Source organism: Notolabrus celidotus, chromosome 2 (genome assembly GCF_009762535.1).
Source record: "Notolabrus celidotus isolate fNotCel1 chromosome 2, fNotCel1.pri, whole genome shotgun sequence".
Classification (NCBI taxonomy): domain Eukaryota; kingdom Metazoa; phylum Chordata; class Actinopteri; order Labriformes; family Labridae; genus Notolabrus; species Notolabrus celidotus.
In genome coordinates, this window is record NC_048273.1 from 33,154,566 (window position 1) to 33,169,540 (window position 14,975).

The window sequence follows — 14,975 nt, forward strand, 5'->3', positions numbered from 1 at the left end:
GTCTGCAGCTAACTCGTGTCACTGATTCTTTGTGTCCTCCTCTCCCTGGTAATTTGAAAGCAGCCTCTTTGTTATCGTCTATTCATGAGATGTATTATGTAACAAGTCTCATTACCATGAACACATTTTAATTTTCAGCCAAAACAAAAAGGTTAAGAGGTTTGGACAGGAACATACTGGTATATATATTTTAAATGAATCCTGCTTTTTTCTCTCTGCCTTCCTTGGTGTCCTCTGCAGTCCCAGTCGTGTGTCAGCTCAGGTCATTTCCAAACACATTATGTCCTTTTAATGTTTGCAGCCCAGCCCCTTCCTCTCAGCTGTTTTTGCCCTTATCCTTTTTTTAATTGTTATTCTGCAGAGGAGATCCTTTATCTTGTCCTTGCCTCACCTCCACAGTCGTCCCCCTGTTCTAACCTCCCCTCTTCTTGTAGCAGTACGTTGCTACTGTACCTGTCCTGCCCACTCAATAGTGGAAAATTACCTTGCTGATTTACAATGTGATATTAGGCAGCCATAATGGGCCACTAAAGCGGGTAATATGGGCCACAAATCTCTGAAAGGAGTGACACTTTAACTGGTTGTTGGCATTTGATCATATGTCTGTTCCGTACTCATTCTTGCCCTAAAACAAAATGAATATTCATGTACATCCCAGAGGTTCTGTGTCATACATGCCTCAAGAATAAAGAGGGTGATTTTCTGGATTTCTATGCAAATAATCCTCTTAATAAAATGCTGTTTGATTATGTGGGTTAGCAAACTGCAGCATGAAAGCAGCCCTGTGTATTCACCCAGAGAAAATCCATACATCTAGCGTAGAGATGCTACACACCCCGTGGCAGCCCGCTCAGTAGATTTCTACAGTCATAACATTTGAATACTGTGGGATATGGTCTAAATACAGAGGCATGTGTGTAAAATAGGATCAAGGATCTTTATTGTGTGCATTAGTTTCACAGAGAAGGTACAGTATATTTCATTGGTAGGTTCAGATGTTTTCCTTCTTATTTTGGTCTTGAAATCACAAATCAAGAGGGAGCCGATTATCTGTTAAGCACTTAAGCAGTGCAATACTGTTTCACAACACAAACTGAGTAACAAGCTGCAAAACTGCATGCATTTTACTAAACTGACCATAGCCATGCAATTCAAATTTTTTGGGCAAATACTTATAGTACATTTAAAAGGTATTTACATTTTGAAAAAACTTGTAATTCTAATTTCAAATTAGAAAACTAATATGATTAATAAACAAACAGATTTTTGTGTGGAAACGATAGAAAGGGGACATTTTTGCAGTAACCCCAGTTGCGGTTAAGAAATGTCATGAACTGTATTTTGTCGATTGGATGGATACAATGGGGGCACTTTAGAAGCTACATAAACAGGGTGCACACTACAAGATAATCAGGTTGATTATGGATCTGGTGCTCCCCTTCCAATAAGTGTCAGCAAAGTCATATTGTGTTAGGGTTCTAAAGATTATTGGTGTGAAATTGGCTCACACGTCATCAATACTCTGTGGTGGTGTCAGAAGTAAACATGCCCGTAAAGCAAACATTTATTAGTTTAAACGAATAAAAAGTGAATTGCTCTTTCACATGTGACTGATTTGAAGCAGTTTACAGGAATAACAACATATTATTACACTGAAAGCAGCTTCGGGGCTAAATATTACCCTGGAAGCTGCTCTCAGTGTAATAATACATTGTCAGATTCTGAGGCTAAGCTAGCAGGCTTTTCTAAGCACCTCTTCTCTCACACAGAGTCATCAGCGCTCTGTGTTGGAGTGATGAGGTTTGCTCTGTTCTTCTCTTCGCCTGCAGGAAGCTGCTTTGTGCATTCATACTTAAGACTCCGTCTTTGTAGAAAATGTAAGGCATACAGAGAAGCCTGGAGCATACATATTTGTGTGTGTGTTTTCCCTGAGAACCACACTTCTAAATTGAAGTTGAATATTATTTTGTATTAGTTTTTCTAATGTGAAGTATTGCCAATTTAATTTGGCCAAAAAATATTATTCAAACAATGTAACACTGAAGTAAATGTCCTTGTGCAACAATACTCAATGGTACATATCATGACAAATAAAATAACTGTAAAGATACGAGATTAAGGATCAGGGTAAAACCTGATTCAAATATGTGCATGGGTGAGATGTATAGCCATCAGATTAGTGTTGTAGCTTCAACAAATGTAGCTCTAGTGAAAGTTCAGACAGGAAGACTATAAAAGCAATCACAGCAGTTGTTTAACTCTCCTCTCCCTCGTTCAATAGCTCCCCTGCTTCCAGCTGCACGCTCCGGAGCTGTCATTGGTTAATCAGCGGCGGCTGTCATCCAATAGCTTAGTGACACGCCCTTATCGCCAGACTATCAACTTTCTGCTGTCTTTTTAAATGTATCTCTCTTTTCCCAGCTAGTTCCTTCTTGCATTGATAGTGCCCACAGTATCCAAGCACTTGTGTATGGCATTTTTCAGATTCAGTGGCCTGTCAATCCTTGTGCTGTCACTACATCATATGATGGCAGACTGGGATTAGATAAACAAGGGTTTATCTGGATCACCTTTTACACCGTTGGCATCTCGTCGCAGTGTAAGGATTGCTGCTCGTCACGGAGAAACAGAATCCAAGTTATTAGAGGTTTTAAGAGCTCAGGGCTTTAATACGGCACCAGGCTTGAAGCTCCCTCAGCTTCAAGCCCTAGCTGATGAGACGATTTTCGAAACTCCTGTTCGGGCAGAGCCTCCATCACAACCCGGCCCTTCTGGGGCGTCTGGCCGGAAGCAAACCAGGAAATCAAATAACTTCACTCCACCTGATAAACGGAAGCAAGTTGCTTCCAGCCCTGCGCATTCTGAACAGTTCAGCTTGGTCAGTCAACCCGAGTTCGCCTTCACCGCCACTCTGCAGGCTCTATTGTCATCAGTTCAATCTATTTATAACTGTCTCCATTCTCTGGAAAATACTTCATTATCCTCAGCCGCAACTCCAGCCTCGCAACGTCTCCTGTCTCAGGCAACTGCAGCGGCTGTCATCCAATAGCAAGGTGGCATTCCCTTATCCTCAGCCTATCAACTTTCTGCTGTCTTTTTAAATGTGTCTCTCTCTCCAGCTAATTCCTTCTTGTATTGATGGTGCACACCCCTCCACCTCCCCATCTCCACCTGGTCTCCGCAATTCTTCAATTCTTAGAATTCATCAACCACCACCACCAGTGTTTGGACTCTAGGGGGATTTCTTCTGCTGCTAAATTCATACATCCTACTCTCACAAAATTATCCCTGTAGAGTCCTCACGCCAAAGACTCCTGTCAAGTTTCATCATTCATTAAGTTGTAATTAATAACATTGAATCTTCAAACTGTGTCTCTCCTGATTGAACTGTATTTTAGATGTAGGAAGTAATTATGTAATGTAATTTGATAGCTGGAAATATAAACAGAACTTACTATTCAAAAAAAGAACAAGTTTTTCTGGTTTTTGGTTTCAATTAATTAAATAAGAAACAACACTACAGCCAGTGTGGGGCTTTACCTTGTACTTACATTCAACATTTTGACAGACAGAGGAGACAACTGGACCACCAATCCCAGCCAGTAAAGCAGTGTTGTGCATGAATGTGTAAAAATTAACATTTTTTGGTGAACGTTGAACTGAACTACTTGGTTTGCTAAAACAGGTATCGAGAGTTACCTTAGTGCTGTTTTTACTGTCACTGAAGTCAGATTTACAACACCTGACAGGCATACAATATGGCTTACACGTCTAGCAATCCAATTGTTTTATGAACAAATCAGTTAGCCCTTTTATTTTTAGGGGATTTTCCCAGTGTAGTGGGATGTTACAGTCAGATCCTTTTGCAAATATTCAGCCAACAGATTAAAGTGATGTGTGTTTCTAAGTTTTTAAATCTTCTGATTTTCCAGTGATTAATTGTGATTTCTTGTCTTCTAAAATTAATATCGGTCTATGATTCTATTATATTAATTTGTGTAGTTCAGGAAATATCAGTGATTGATGTCTGGGGACTGAAGCATAAGAGGCTTTAATGATAAAGAATATAGGTGCAGCTAAAAAAAATGAAGTGAACTAGTTCATTTCAGCCCATATGAACTGAAATTTGAACTAGTTCATTTTTCATTTGAACTGGCACAACACTGACATAAAGGACATTTTATCTTTTTGAGCCACAACTTCCTCTCTTGGTGCACATAGACCAGAACACACAGCTTTTGTTTAATATGTTCCTTATTAACTATCAGTGTACTGAAGCCATGTAAGACATGTACTTTAACTAAATAAGCTTTTGGGATCCATTGTTGATGAACCGTCATTGAATTGAACACTTGAAAGGGTATATTATTGGAGTGATGCATCAAGATAAATTCTACTGCTTTTTGATGATTCATATTTCCCATCTTTAACATTGATTCATTTGTTCACAAAGCTTAAGTTTTCCTGTGGTTGTTTCTTTGCTATCTTTGTTTATAAATTCCTTCAAATTGGCACTTTTAACAGCCAATTTTACCTTTTCATATGAGAAGCCAGAAATGCCTTTAATGCAGGTAATGAAAATGCTCTTTCTTTCTATCCATTTCCAGATCGCTATGTGCTGGTAGGCAGCCGTCATGACAACGACCAGGGAGGCGGGGCTTCTGCTATCATGAATCAGCTCATTGCTGTGCTGACGGATCAGACCAAACGAGGTTTGGTGCCAGACCGGACCACCGTGTTCTGCTCTTGGGGAGGCACAGCTCTGGGGAACATTGGGTCCTTCGAGTGGGGAAAGGTCAGTAAGCACATGAGCATCTGCTTTAAAAATGTCAACTTAGGAGTAAAAAGGTTGTATGTACTTGACTAATTTAAAATGAGGCTGATAAAAACACACAAGAACAAGATACTAAAAAAAGGAAATGGCAACACATATTTCTACCATAACTCAGTTGGTGCTGTCAGTAATCAAATACATTCTTAACCAAAGTCTGTGATTAGTCACAATTAATCATAGTGTTATTAAATATTCTATCTACTTTAAGAAATTTGGAGTACTGAAAATGCCAGATTGAAATGCAAAGACAGCTACCAGCATCCTGTTGAAACAGTCTGAATAATGTATTTAGAATTTTGGCACCTGTTTCAAGTGAGGCCCGGCCCTCCTTGGTCACCCCTGGATTTGACCCTGCAATCAAACCTAAAATTACCTGAGCACATCCAGCTCATCATACACACCATTATTCATTGTGGCATCTTATGCAAGATTTTGAAAACACTGAACCATTCAGATGGCTAAATTTGCCCTTCACACAGTTTTAGCCACATGTTCCCACACACCTCAGCTTGAGCTTATCAGTATATGTTAGGCCAACCATTACGTCCAATAAAGTAAAGACTATGCATAGCTTACAGAGTGCAACAGAAGACGCCAGTGTGTCCGTCCAGCATAGATGTCCACTTTCTTCTCAAGTGATAGTCTTGAAGTCAAATTGCCCCATATTAATGCATTAACTGCTAGAATCTGTGACTGATCTGTTCATGGTAAAAAGAGACTTGACACTGCAGTGCACTTATTACATTTCACTGATAATCTAGAGCTATGCAGGAACATAAAGCTTCTTGGTCAAACACAGTTTTATATCACATCACCACAGCAGACCATTATGACCTACTCTGCTGCAGCTTGGTAACAGGTGCTCTGGTCACACTTTTGTTTTTGAGGGTGTCTTTACATGCAAAACAGTATTTGAAGTTAATTTAAAGCAGGAAGTCATGATTCATTTTCTTTAAAAATATGCTCAGACATTGATTTATCTGTCATTAATTGCATGCATTTATGTATAAACTTTGACAGCCCTTGTACTAACTGTAAACACATCATACATGCACACATGGACACTTTTTATGTTTCTGGATGAAAAACATCCCCCTAATTGTTGTCCTTTGAGAGCTAGTTAGCAGTTAGCCAGCCGCCAGACAAAGTATTCAACCTCAAGCCAGCAGCTTTTTTCACCACATGAATACTGGATGGATGGAATTAGACTGAACGTCTACAATTTTTGAATCACAAGTGGCCGCCATTAACAATTCTAAGAAAAAAAGAGGTGAGCCAGTCAAGTCAGCAGGTGTTCCTACTGTTATTGTCCAAATGGACCATGGTAGTCACTGCTGCAATCAGACCATATCATTTTGATTGGATAGCTCCCCTTTTAGATTGACTGCTCATTAAACTTGTTTTCATGAAGCACTACAGTTTGCCTGAAAATGGCTCCAAACAAAATTCAAATAAAACTGACAAGGTCACAAGACATGTTTGTGCATACTTTATTTCACTATACACCATATTCAATCCAAGTTCATCCAGACAATTGTTATGGACTTGACATCATGATAGTGATAGTTATGTCTGGTAACAAAAGATGGAAACGTGTGTGTGTGTGTGTGTGTGTGTGTGTGTGTGTGTGTGTGTGTGTGTGTGTGTGTGTGTGTGTGTGTGTGCGTGTGCGTGTGCGTGTTTGTGTGTGTTTTTCAGGATAACAGTGTCGTCCTGAGGAGCAGTGCAGTGGCCTACATCAGTCTTAACTCTCCAGTTAGAGGAACAGAAACTCTCAGAGCCACAGCCTCCCCAACTCTGCTGCAACTCACTTCAGATATACAGAGAGTAAGTGTTCCTGCCACCCACAAGCACTGACATGTCAAGTCACATTACTGTAGGAGTACAGTGACTACAAATATGACTAGTGCCTTAACACTAGTACAATCCAAACCTGAACAAAGTCTTAGTTATGAGTCAGTTGATATCGTTATCCTCTTATGTACATCTAATGAAACAAACCTAGTTTTGACATTGCTGCATTCAGTGGAAAATTAGCAAAAACCATCAGAGGTTGAAGAACCTGTGGTGATCAGTGGAAGAAGGTAGCCTTGAGGAACACAACAGTGTTTTCTTGGTCTTCAAATTTCCCAGATCTGAATGAAATGAAGCATTCCTGGGATGTGCTGGACACACATGTCCAATCAATGAAGGTTGCAACTAACAGGACTCAACTGATCTGCTACTTACATCTTGGTTCCAGTGTCCACAGTGCAAATTCAGAGACCGAGCAGAGTCCATGTTTTAGAACTGTTTTGGCCCTGACCTGCAGAGATGGGGGCCTGCACAATATAAGGAAGGTCATCTTCATGTTATGGATCATCTATGTATGTTGCCTTAAACACTGAAATCATAGACTTCATCACATCCAGGAGACATGAAAAAGTATTTTAAAGTTATATTTTTGGGGGCTTTTTAGCCTTTATTGATAGGACAGCTGAAGGGAGACAGGAGATGTGGGGAGTAGGGAGTGGGGGAAGACATGCAGCGAATGGTCGTGGCCAGGAGTCGAACCAGTGACCTCTGCAACGAGGACCCTAAGCTCTGTATAAGGGGTGCGCTTAGACCACTAGCCCACCGGCGCCCCATGAAAAGGATTTTTAAAGGTTTTGATAAATGACTGTCTTAATTTTACCAACTGATCATTTCCAGAGTTATAATGATAGAATTAGTCAAAGAATAACCTCAGTCATTTGTAATCGTTGCTATGAGTGTCACATGTACAGTACCGATTAGGCAGTATGTGCTAATAAAGTAGTGACTGATTGATAGCTTCAGCAAGTTTGCTACTGAACTGGGAAACTTACTAGCCAAGCCAGCTGGCAATCCAGTGGGTTGTTCAGGGACACGCATAAGTTTCCACTTTGTCATTTTTCTATTCTTCGCCTGGCAACTCGTCACACAAATTTAGCCTGTTGTAAACAACACTGGTTGACAACATAGACTGTATAAAATATGGACGTAGTATCTGTGACGTCACCCATCTGTTTCTGAAGCGCTGTTTTGAGGCCAATCGTCGTCGTCCGCCATATTGCTGCTGTTGAGCGATTGTGATGTAAGGAGGCAGGCTTTGAGCCTCCTAGCCAACAGCTACAGTGTTCCCGCCTGTCAATCAAGTCAGCTGTGCCTCTCATTGGAAGACTCGGAATCTCAATATCTTCGGAATTGCAGCGTTAGAAAAAAAATTCACCCTCCGTACAGTGTGTGCCGATCAAGAAATGAGCTATCCAGTCTACACTCGTCTTTTGTACCAGGTTGTAAACATGTTTATTTCTGCTGTAAAGATCAGCTTTTTTGAATTTATGTGTATGTGTTTTCTGGTACTTCAGGAGCCAGCCTCAAGCAGATCCTTGATGAACTGCAGTTTTAAGCACTTCCGCATTGGACTCATTTTTTTAGACAGGAGGCTGCTGCTTTGTTGACAAAAACGTTCAATAATACATCAGACATTTACACATATATTGGATGTTGATAGTTGTTGAAGTTAGAGGCATAAAAAAGAGTGGAACATTTGTCTCCTTTCATTTGTTTTCATGTATTTTTATGCATGAAACACATACCAATAACCAGTCTTTCACAATGTTAATGAGTTTTGGTGCTTTCCTTTAGGATGGGTGTTTACGAAGTTGGGAAGGGGATAATCAGAGTATACCCACTACAATAAACTAGACTGCACCACTGGTTGAATCAGTCAGCCTACCCTCTCCTTTTTGTTATATGGGGACAAATCAGTTTCACTTCTTCACCCTTCCCATGCTTATTGTGCTTAATTTAGCTCCACATTAGTCCCTCCAGCTCCATGTTGTTTTTCCTGCTCTCTCTGAATATGCTGGGATGGATGAATGAAAACAGGAAAAAAAACAGTCTATGGTAGAGGGTGTGATTGTCAACTCAATAATAAAAGAAACAAGTCAGAAGAAAAGGTGAGATGCTGGCTGTTATATAAGGGTATCACCTATGCTGTGCGAGGGGGAGGATGGCACTCTTAATGTCATCTAATCTAAATAAAACCCACATCATTCTCACCCCATCCCACTCTTCCTATTCACACACAGTCTGCGGTAGCCATATTACTGATTAACTAAAGCAGCTCTATGATTCAGCCTCTCAGACTGTCTCTTTATTCCAACCTGAGGCTGTTTTTCAGACATGTTCAACCCTCGCAGACATCTTCTCCCCAACTTCCACCATCTCTTTAAACTCTGAAAACTTCTGCCAACTTGAAAAAAAAACACCATCGTCACTTTCTCTCATTTCCTTCCTCCACCTCCACTGCTGCCGCCTCCTCCCTTTTTTGTTCTCCCCCTTCTCCCTTAAGCACTACATCTTTCTCTACGTCTCTTTCCCTACCTTGCTCTCTCTCTTTCTCTCTCTTTCTCTCTCTATCACTTTTTAATCTTCTCTTTCATCAGCAGCAGGCACCGTCTCCCCACCCGCTCATTTTGCTCATTAAACCTCCCTCTCACTCCTGCCTTCTCTCTTTGTCTCCTCCGGGTATATTCCATAGCATTTTTATTTGTGTCTTTAGGTTAGTCATCCATCCTGGGGGAAGATTTGTGTTCCTGCCACTCACCCAGGCAGGTACACAAGGTCATGAGTGGACAGACAGTACAGTCCAGTGTTCCTTTAATTCCCCCTGCTCTACCATAAACTAATTAGCTGGAATGGTCCAGACTACCTTTGACGTTCAACTGTAATGACTCTACAGACAGCCTCTTGCCAAAGCCATATTAAGAGAGGAAGAGAAATGAGACAGGGGGAAAGTAACTTTTGATGTTCTTTAATGAAAAATATCTTTCACAGAGGAAAAGAAAACTCAGACATTGTGAGCTCCTATCTAAAACTCTTCCTTTCTTTTCTGTTAAATTCATTCATTCTGTCAGCCTTTATGTTTAAATTTTCATGCCTGTAGCAGCCGCTCAAATACTGTCTCCTTTAAGGAATATGGTTTACATAAACCAGGCATCACACTTCTAGTCTTGCATACCCCAGGGACAATAGTGCTGCTGTAAATACTGCTGCAGGAGAGAGGACTCTAAGAAGAGCCTGTCTACATCGTGCTTCCAACAGATTGGCTTGCTTTTCATTACTGGAGGACCATTTTTCAGTGATCTTGACAGTTTTTCAATGCAAATCTTGCTACCTTGAGCCTAATTGCCTATATATTACTCTATATGTCTACTTCAATTGATGGTGTGTTAACCCCACCTGTAAATTTTAGAGTAAAGCTGGCTGTACTCCTGGAAAGCTGCATTTTCAAGATACAGCAGTTTGGTCACAAGAAGATTATTTAATTATTGTGTCCACACTGGCTTTAGTAAAAGGAAAAAAATGGAGCATGAAGATCCAGTTGTATTGAAAATAGAGGCTTTATACAGCCTGTGCTTCATTATGTTTACTCGCACATATTTCATGCATTGCTGGAAATTCCTGTTTGATGGAGGAAGGGTTATCTCAGGATTAATAAGATGGTGGGTGAAGCAGAGTCCAACACTGTGATGACCTTTTTTGTCTTTCTATCATGAACTGAAGTAGCTTCTTTGTGTGTAGAGAGATCCCGGTGGTCCAGCGCCAGTCACGTGATTTAAACATCATCGCCTCCACCCACTCACTCCTGGTGAATGTTTACGACTTTTAGCTGCTGTGTTCACACACTGGCTCACCCCAGCTACTTGTGGATACGTTACTTAGGGGCTGTCCAGGTTAAGTGGATGTTTGCAGCACATAAGGCCTAAAAAATGCATCCCATCCCAAAGAATTCAAGGCATTTTCAGGAGTTTGACACATTGGTGAATACAGCAGTGCAAAGAGAAGTAAAGAGAGGGACTGACAACTTGGCAACTTAATAACTCTTGGTCTTGATTGCTGCTGCTGACAGTTGATGATACAACTAAAAAGTTACACATCCGACCTCGATTTCACTCCAGCAATCTGGTCGAGAAGACAGAAACAAATACTGAAAAGGACATGCATTAAGGCTACATCTGATGTGTACATGAATAAGGATGATATTTGAAGAACTTAGTCAGATAAAATAATTCTAAAATAAGTGTGAACTACCACTCCAAAGATTTTGATCTATGTAGATGTTAGTGACCTGTAGAAAAAGTAAAACCTTTTACCTGTTTGCTGATTGTGTGCCTGAGTGGTGTTTATTGAACAAAACATCTCATCCTGCTTTATTTTAACAGCCAAATGTATCACTCTCTGATAGTCTTTGCCTTGGAAAATGGAAAAAAGGCTGTTAAGGTAGTGTACTGTAATTCACTTCATCTGACACCTATCCCACAGCATCGATTACAAGAAGAAAAAAACGACTATATAGAAACAGTCATTCTTATGCTTATGGTCTTATTTGCTTTTGTAGCTCAAGAAGAGGCATCAGTATTGATTTCAGTCCATTTCATTACCTGCTAAAACTCCTCACAGGAGCTTTTACCATCTATTGTTGCAGTGACGCTCGGAATGAGAGCTGTTTTTTGGTGTGTGTCACTCACACTATCACACTGTAGTGTTCGTTTTTCTGATGTTGAATGCTTACTACTGCAGGATCTTAAGTGTTTTTTGTCTCGTCTTCTGTTGTATTGACTTCAGGAGGAGTAATTGTTACTGCGGTAATAACCATTGGGGATCTAACAAATCAAAAAGCTAATATTGACAAGCATAGATGGTCTGAATGCTGAAATGTGTGAAGCCCCAGCTGAAAAGATGTTTGAATTGGGGTTTTGTGTCATAGACCTAGATTAGGGCTGTCAAAGGATTATTTATTTTCCTGCAAGTAAAAGCAGAATTTCCATAGTTAAACATGCATTTTTCGAAATTGTATTCTATTTATTCTAAAATCAGTTTTTAAGTCTATATTATTTGTAAAGTAATTATCATTAGTGCTTTGATATGGGAATCCAATGATCATGGTTACAATGGTACCCATATGTACAGTTTTGGAGTGTAAGGATTCTTTTTAACAACGATTCGATTTGTGTCATGATTTGTGGTTGCCGACACGATTAAAGGATGATATTGGTTCATTTAGAACGATACGATACGAAACTATTCAGTAACTTGAAATGGATTCAGTAACTTTTTAGCCAAAAATTCAACCAGTGTGACAGTGAAATAAATACTTTGATACTGGACAGTCCTAGATTCCTGTCGTTTCTTGTAAGGGAATCAGGTACAAATGAATTATGGATATAAGCAAACAAGTAAACAACAATTAATGGCAAATGCATTCACATGTTATTTGAGTAAAGTGCAACAAACACTTCAGGTTGAATTACCAGGAGGTTAACCTTTTCTGCTCTCATTTTCAATATTCAATACATTTTCAATAAAAGTATTGTAAGTGCAACTGTCACGGCACCACCACCCCAGGTATTTACGGTGCGTCTAGGGCTTCCGAGGCTGGAATGCCCGTGCACACATTTGGCTGCCAGCTTAGAGGAAAGATAATAGTGGGCTCACCCTCTCGGCGGATCTCCTCCGGCTTCGACTCGGTTGGTTTCGGCCAGCTCTGACTGCGTTCCGTCGGCGTCACTCCGTGGCTCCGACGCCAGTTTATTTAGTTATAAGACGCGGACAAAACTCATACAAAAACAACGAAAGGGGGTCTTCGGCAACTCTTCAATTCTCCCGTGACTCTCATTAGATCGGCTGCTGCTCTCTTGGCGTCTCACACCTGTTCTGAGTCCCGTAATCAACTCTTTTCCCAAATTCCCAGCCGTGCTGACTAGGTAAGCCCACCCCCTAGACTGACAGCCATGGCGATCAGCCAATAGGGAGACAGTGTGCCGTGACACAACCAACATTTCAACAGTTGGTTAACCTGCTAGTTCTGCTTTTGTTTGTCAACATAAAAATAATACAATATTAATATAAAAAATGAAATGATACCAACATCTCTTCAGGTTGCTACCTCTGCTGTTGTTTTCCAACATAGAAATAATACAAATATAACATTAATATCAAAAATAAAGTGCAACCATATCTCTTCAGATTAAAGAGCAGTGGTTGAACCTGCTACTGCTCTCATTTTAATCGCCGTCTTCTGCTCTGCCATCTGCCATGCTATATTTGTTGCCTGCTGGCGCGTGGCGATGGAGTCACAGACAGGCAGCCTGAACTGAGTAACGTTTAACCCCTTTATCATTAAAAGTGCAAAAAAAAAACAGGAATATTTATATTGACATTTCTTTCCTCATCCAGATTTATTTCCTCTCTGGGCTTTGCAGTTGACACACTGTCAAACATAAACAAGCACATGTCTCACTTTTAATACAGTTATCACTACTGGTTAGAATTTAAGTTACTTTGTAGCAGCTGGAAACTCTGAGAAGCTCTCACCAGCTCTGGTTCCCTGGATGACAGGGCAGAACCAAAAGTTGATTGGCCCAGTCGCTCCCCAGGCTGCTTGTACATCTGTGCCCAGTGACCATCATTATTTCCCAACTTTCTGGACATATTTCACATGGAATGATTTCATAATATGATGCATCTGATCAAGTTGTCACTGGTTTCACTTTGTCTGTTGGGAATTAATAACCATAGTTATAGGTTTTGACAAATCAGAAAGTGGCAGGAACTTTCATTTTGCAGGCAATGGCTAATAAGAGTTACATGTTCATTCTTTAATTATAGAGAACCAATGATCAATGAGCAAAACTCCAGATCTTTCAGTTATTGAAGGTGTCTGAGATGTAAGCAGTGCTGTGTAGGTCCAGATCCAGGTCCTTTAATCACAATACACAGCAGTTTATTACAACAGAAATGTATAAAAACAACGCCAAAGTTGTACAGACCAGAGGTTTTTCTGAAGAGAATCAATTGCCCTTATTGTTAAAGGGGACATATCACGCTTTTTTCATCAATATATATTGGTCTAAGAGGTCCCCAAAACATGTCTTTAAAGTTTATGCTCAAAAAAACACTTTGAAATCAGATTTTGGCATGCCTGAAAAGTCCTCTTCTTCATTCCTCATCAAAACACTCTGTTTTCCCTCTGACCACGCCCCCTCCGGAAGTGGATGTGCCTCGGCTCTCCAGCACGTTGATCTAATGTTTACATGTTGGCTGAATATACACGGCTGCTCAGAGATCGCGTTACTTCAACCCTCTGAATCTGATCCTGACGGAGAGGCGCCTGTAGCAGGACCTTTCTGAACGATTGGTCATAGATTTAGTGTTTCTTGTTGTTTTATTTATTAGTATGTAGACGTGTGTCTTGGTACACAGCTAAGAACATGTAGCTATGTGGCTATGCTAACTAGCGCTAGCACTTATCCATGATAAATAAAAATCATCCACTAGATCTTCAAATCTGCAGACGTGGGGAGTAAAACCGACCTCTGCCAGAAAGGCAGCAGGACCTTTTAATGAAGGATTGGTCACAGATTTAGTGTTTCTTGTTGTTTTATTTGTCAGTATGTAGACGTGTGTCTTGGTACACAGCTACAGCTACAGCTATGAGCATATAGCTATGTGGCTATGCTAATTAGCGCTAGCACTTATCAATGACAAATAAAAATCATCCACTATATCTTCAAATCTGCAGACGTGGGGAGTAAAACCGACCTTTGTGTTTTTTAAGACAGCCTACAACTAGCATGCCTCCCTCCTAAGCTCCTTGTTAGCACACATTTGTGCAGGTAATGAAAAACAGAGGAGGGGTTGAGTTGTATTTTATACAGTCTATGGGCTGAACAAGCTCCGAGCTCTGACTCCGTGACAGACCGGATATTGTTGTTACGTAACAAAAACACGGAAGTCTGAAACAGCTCGTTTCACACACATTTACAGAAAGGTGGAGAAATCAGAACAGGGGCAGAATGGATTTTTTTCATTCTCGGGGGGTTTGTAGACAGGGAAACATATTTCAGGTAAAGAACCATTAAAAAGTCAATTTTGCATGATATGTCACCTTTAATTCAATGTAAATTCTAAATCTTGTAAAGGTCATGTGAAAATCACATGCAAGCCATAAAATCACAGAAAAACAGCAGTAAATGTTTGATCAAATGTCAACAGGAGAACACATTTTCATGTTTCATGATATAAAATGTGAGGTTGGCTATTCTAAGTACACTATAAACATTACTAATGGCTA

The 14,975-nt window shown here is 40.3% G+C and overlaps 1 protein-coding gene across 2 annotated transcripts in view; it reads left to right on the plus strand.

Annotated features, from left to right (window-relative positions):
• Nucleotides 1-14,975, plus strand: part of LOC117826628 (inactive N-acetylated-alpha-linked acidic dipeptidase-like protein 2) — a 367,684-nt gene that overhangs the window by 177,245 nt on the left and 175,464 nt on the right. For both annotated transcript variants that reach the window (XR_004634076.1, XM_034702819.1), the window contains exons 9-10: nt 4,608-4,795; nt 6,533-6,661. Coding sequence is in view for 1 of the 2 variants with exons in the window: in XM_034702819.1 (XP_034558710.1) it covers nt 4,608-4,795; nt 6,533-6,661 (317 nt within the window). In the remaining variant the exon portion in view is untranslated. The remainder of the gene's footprint in view (nt 1-4,607; nt 4,796-6,532; nt 6,662-14,975) is intronic.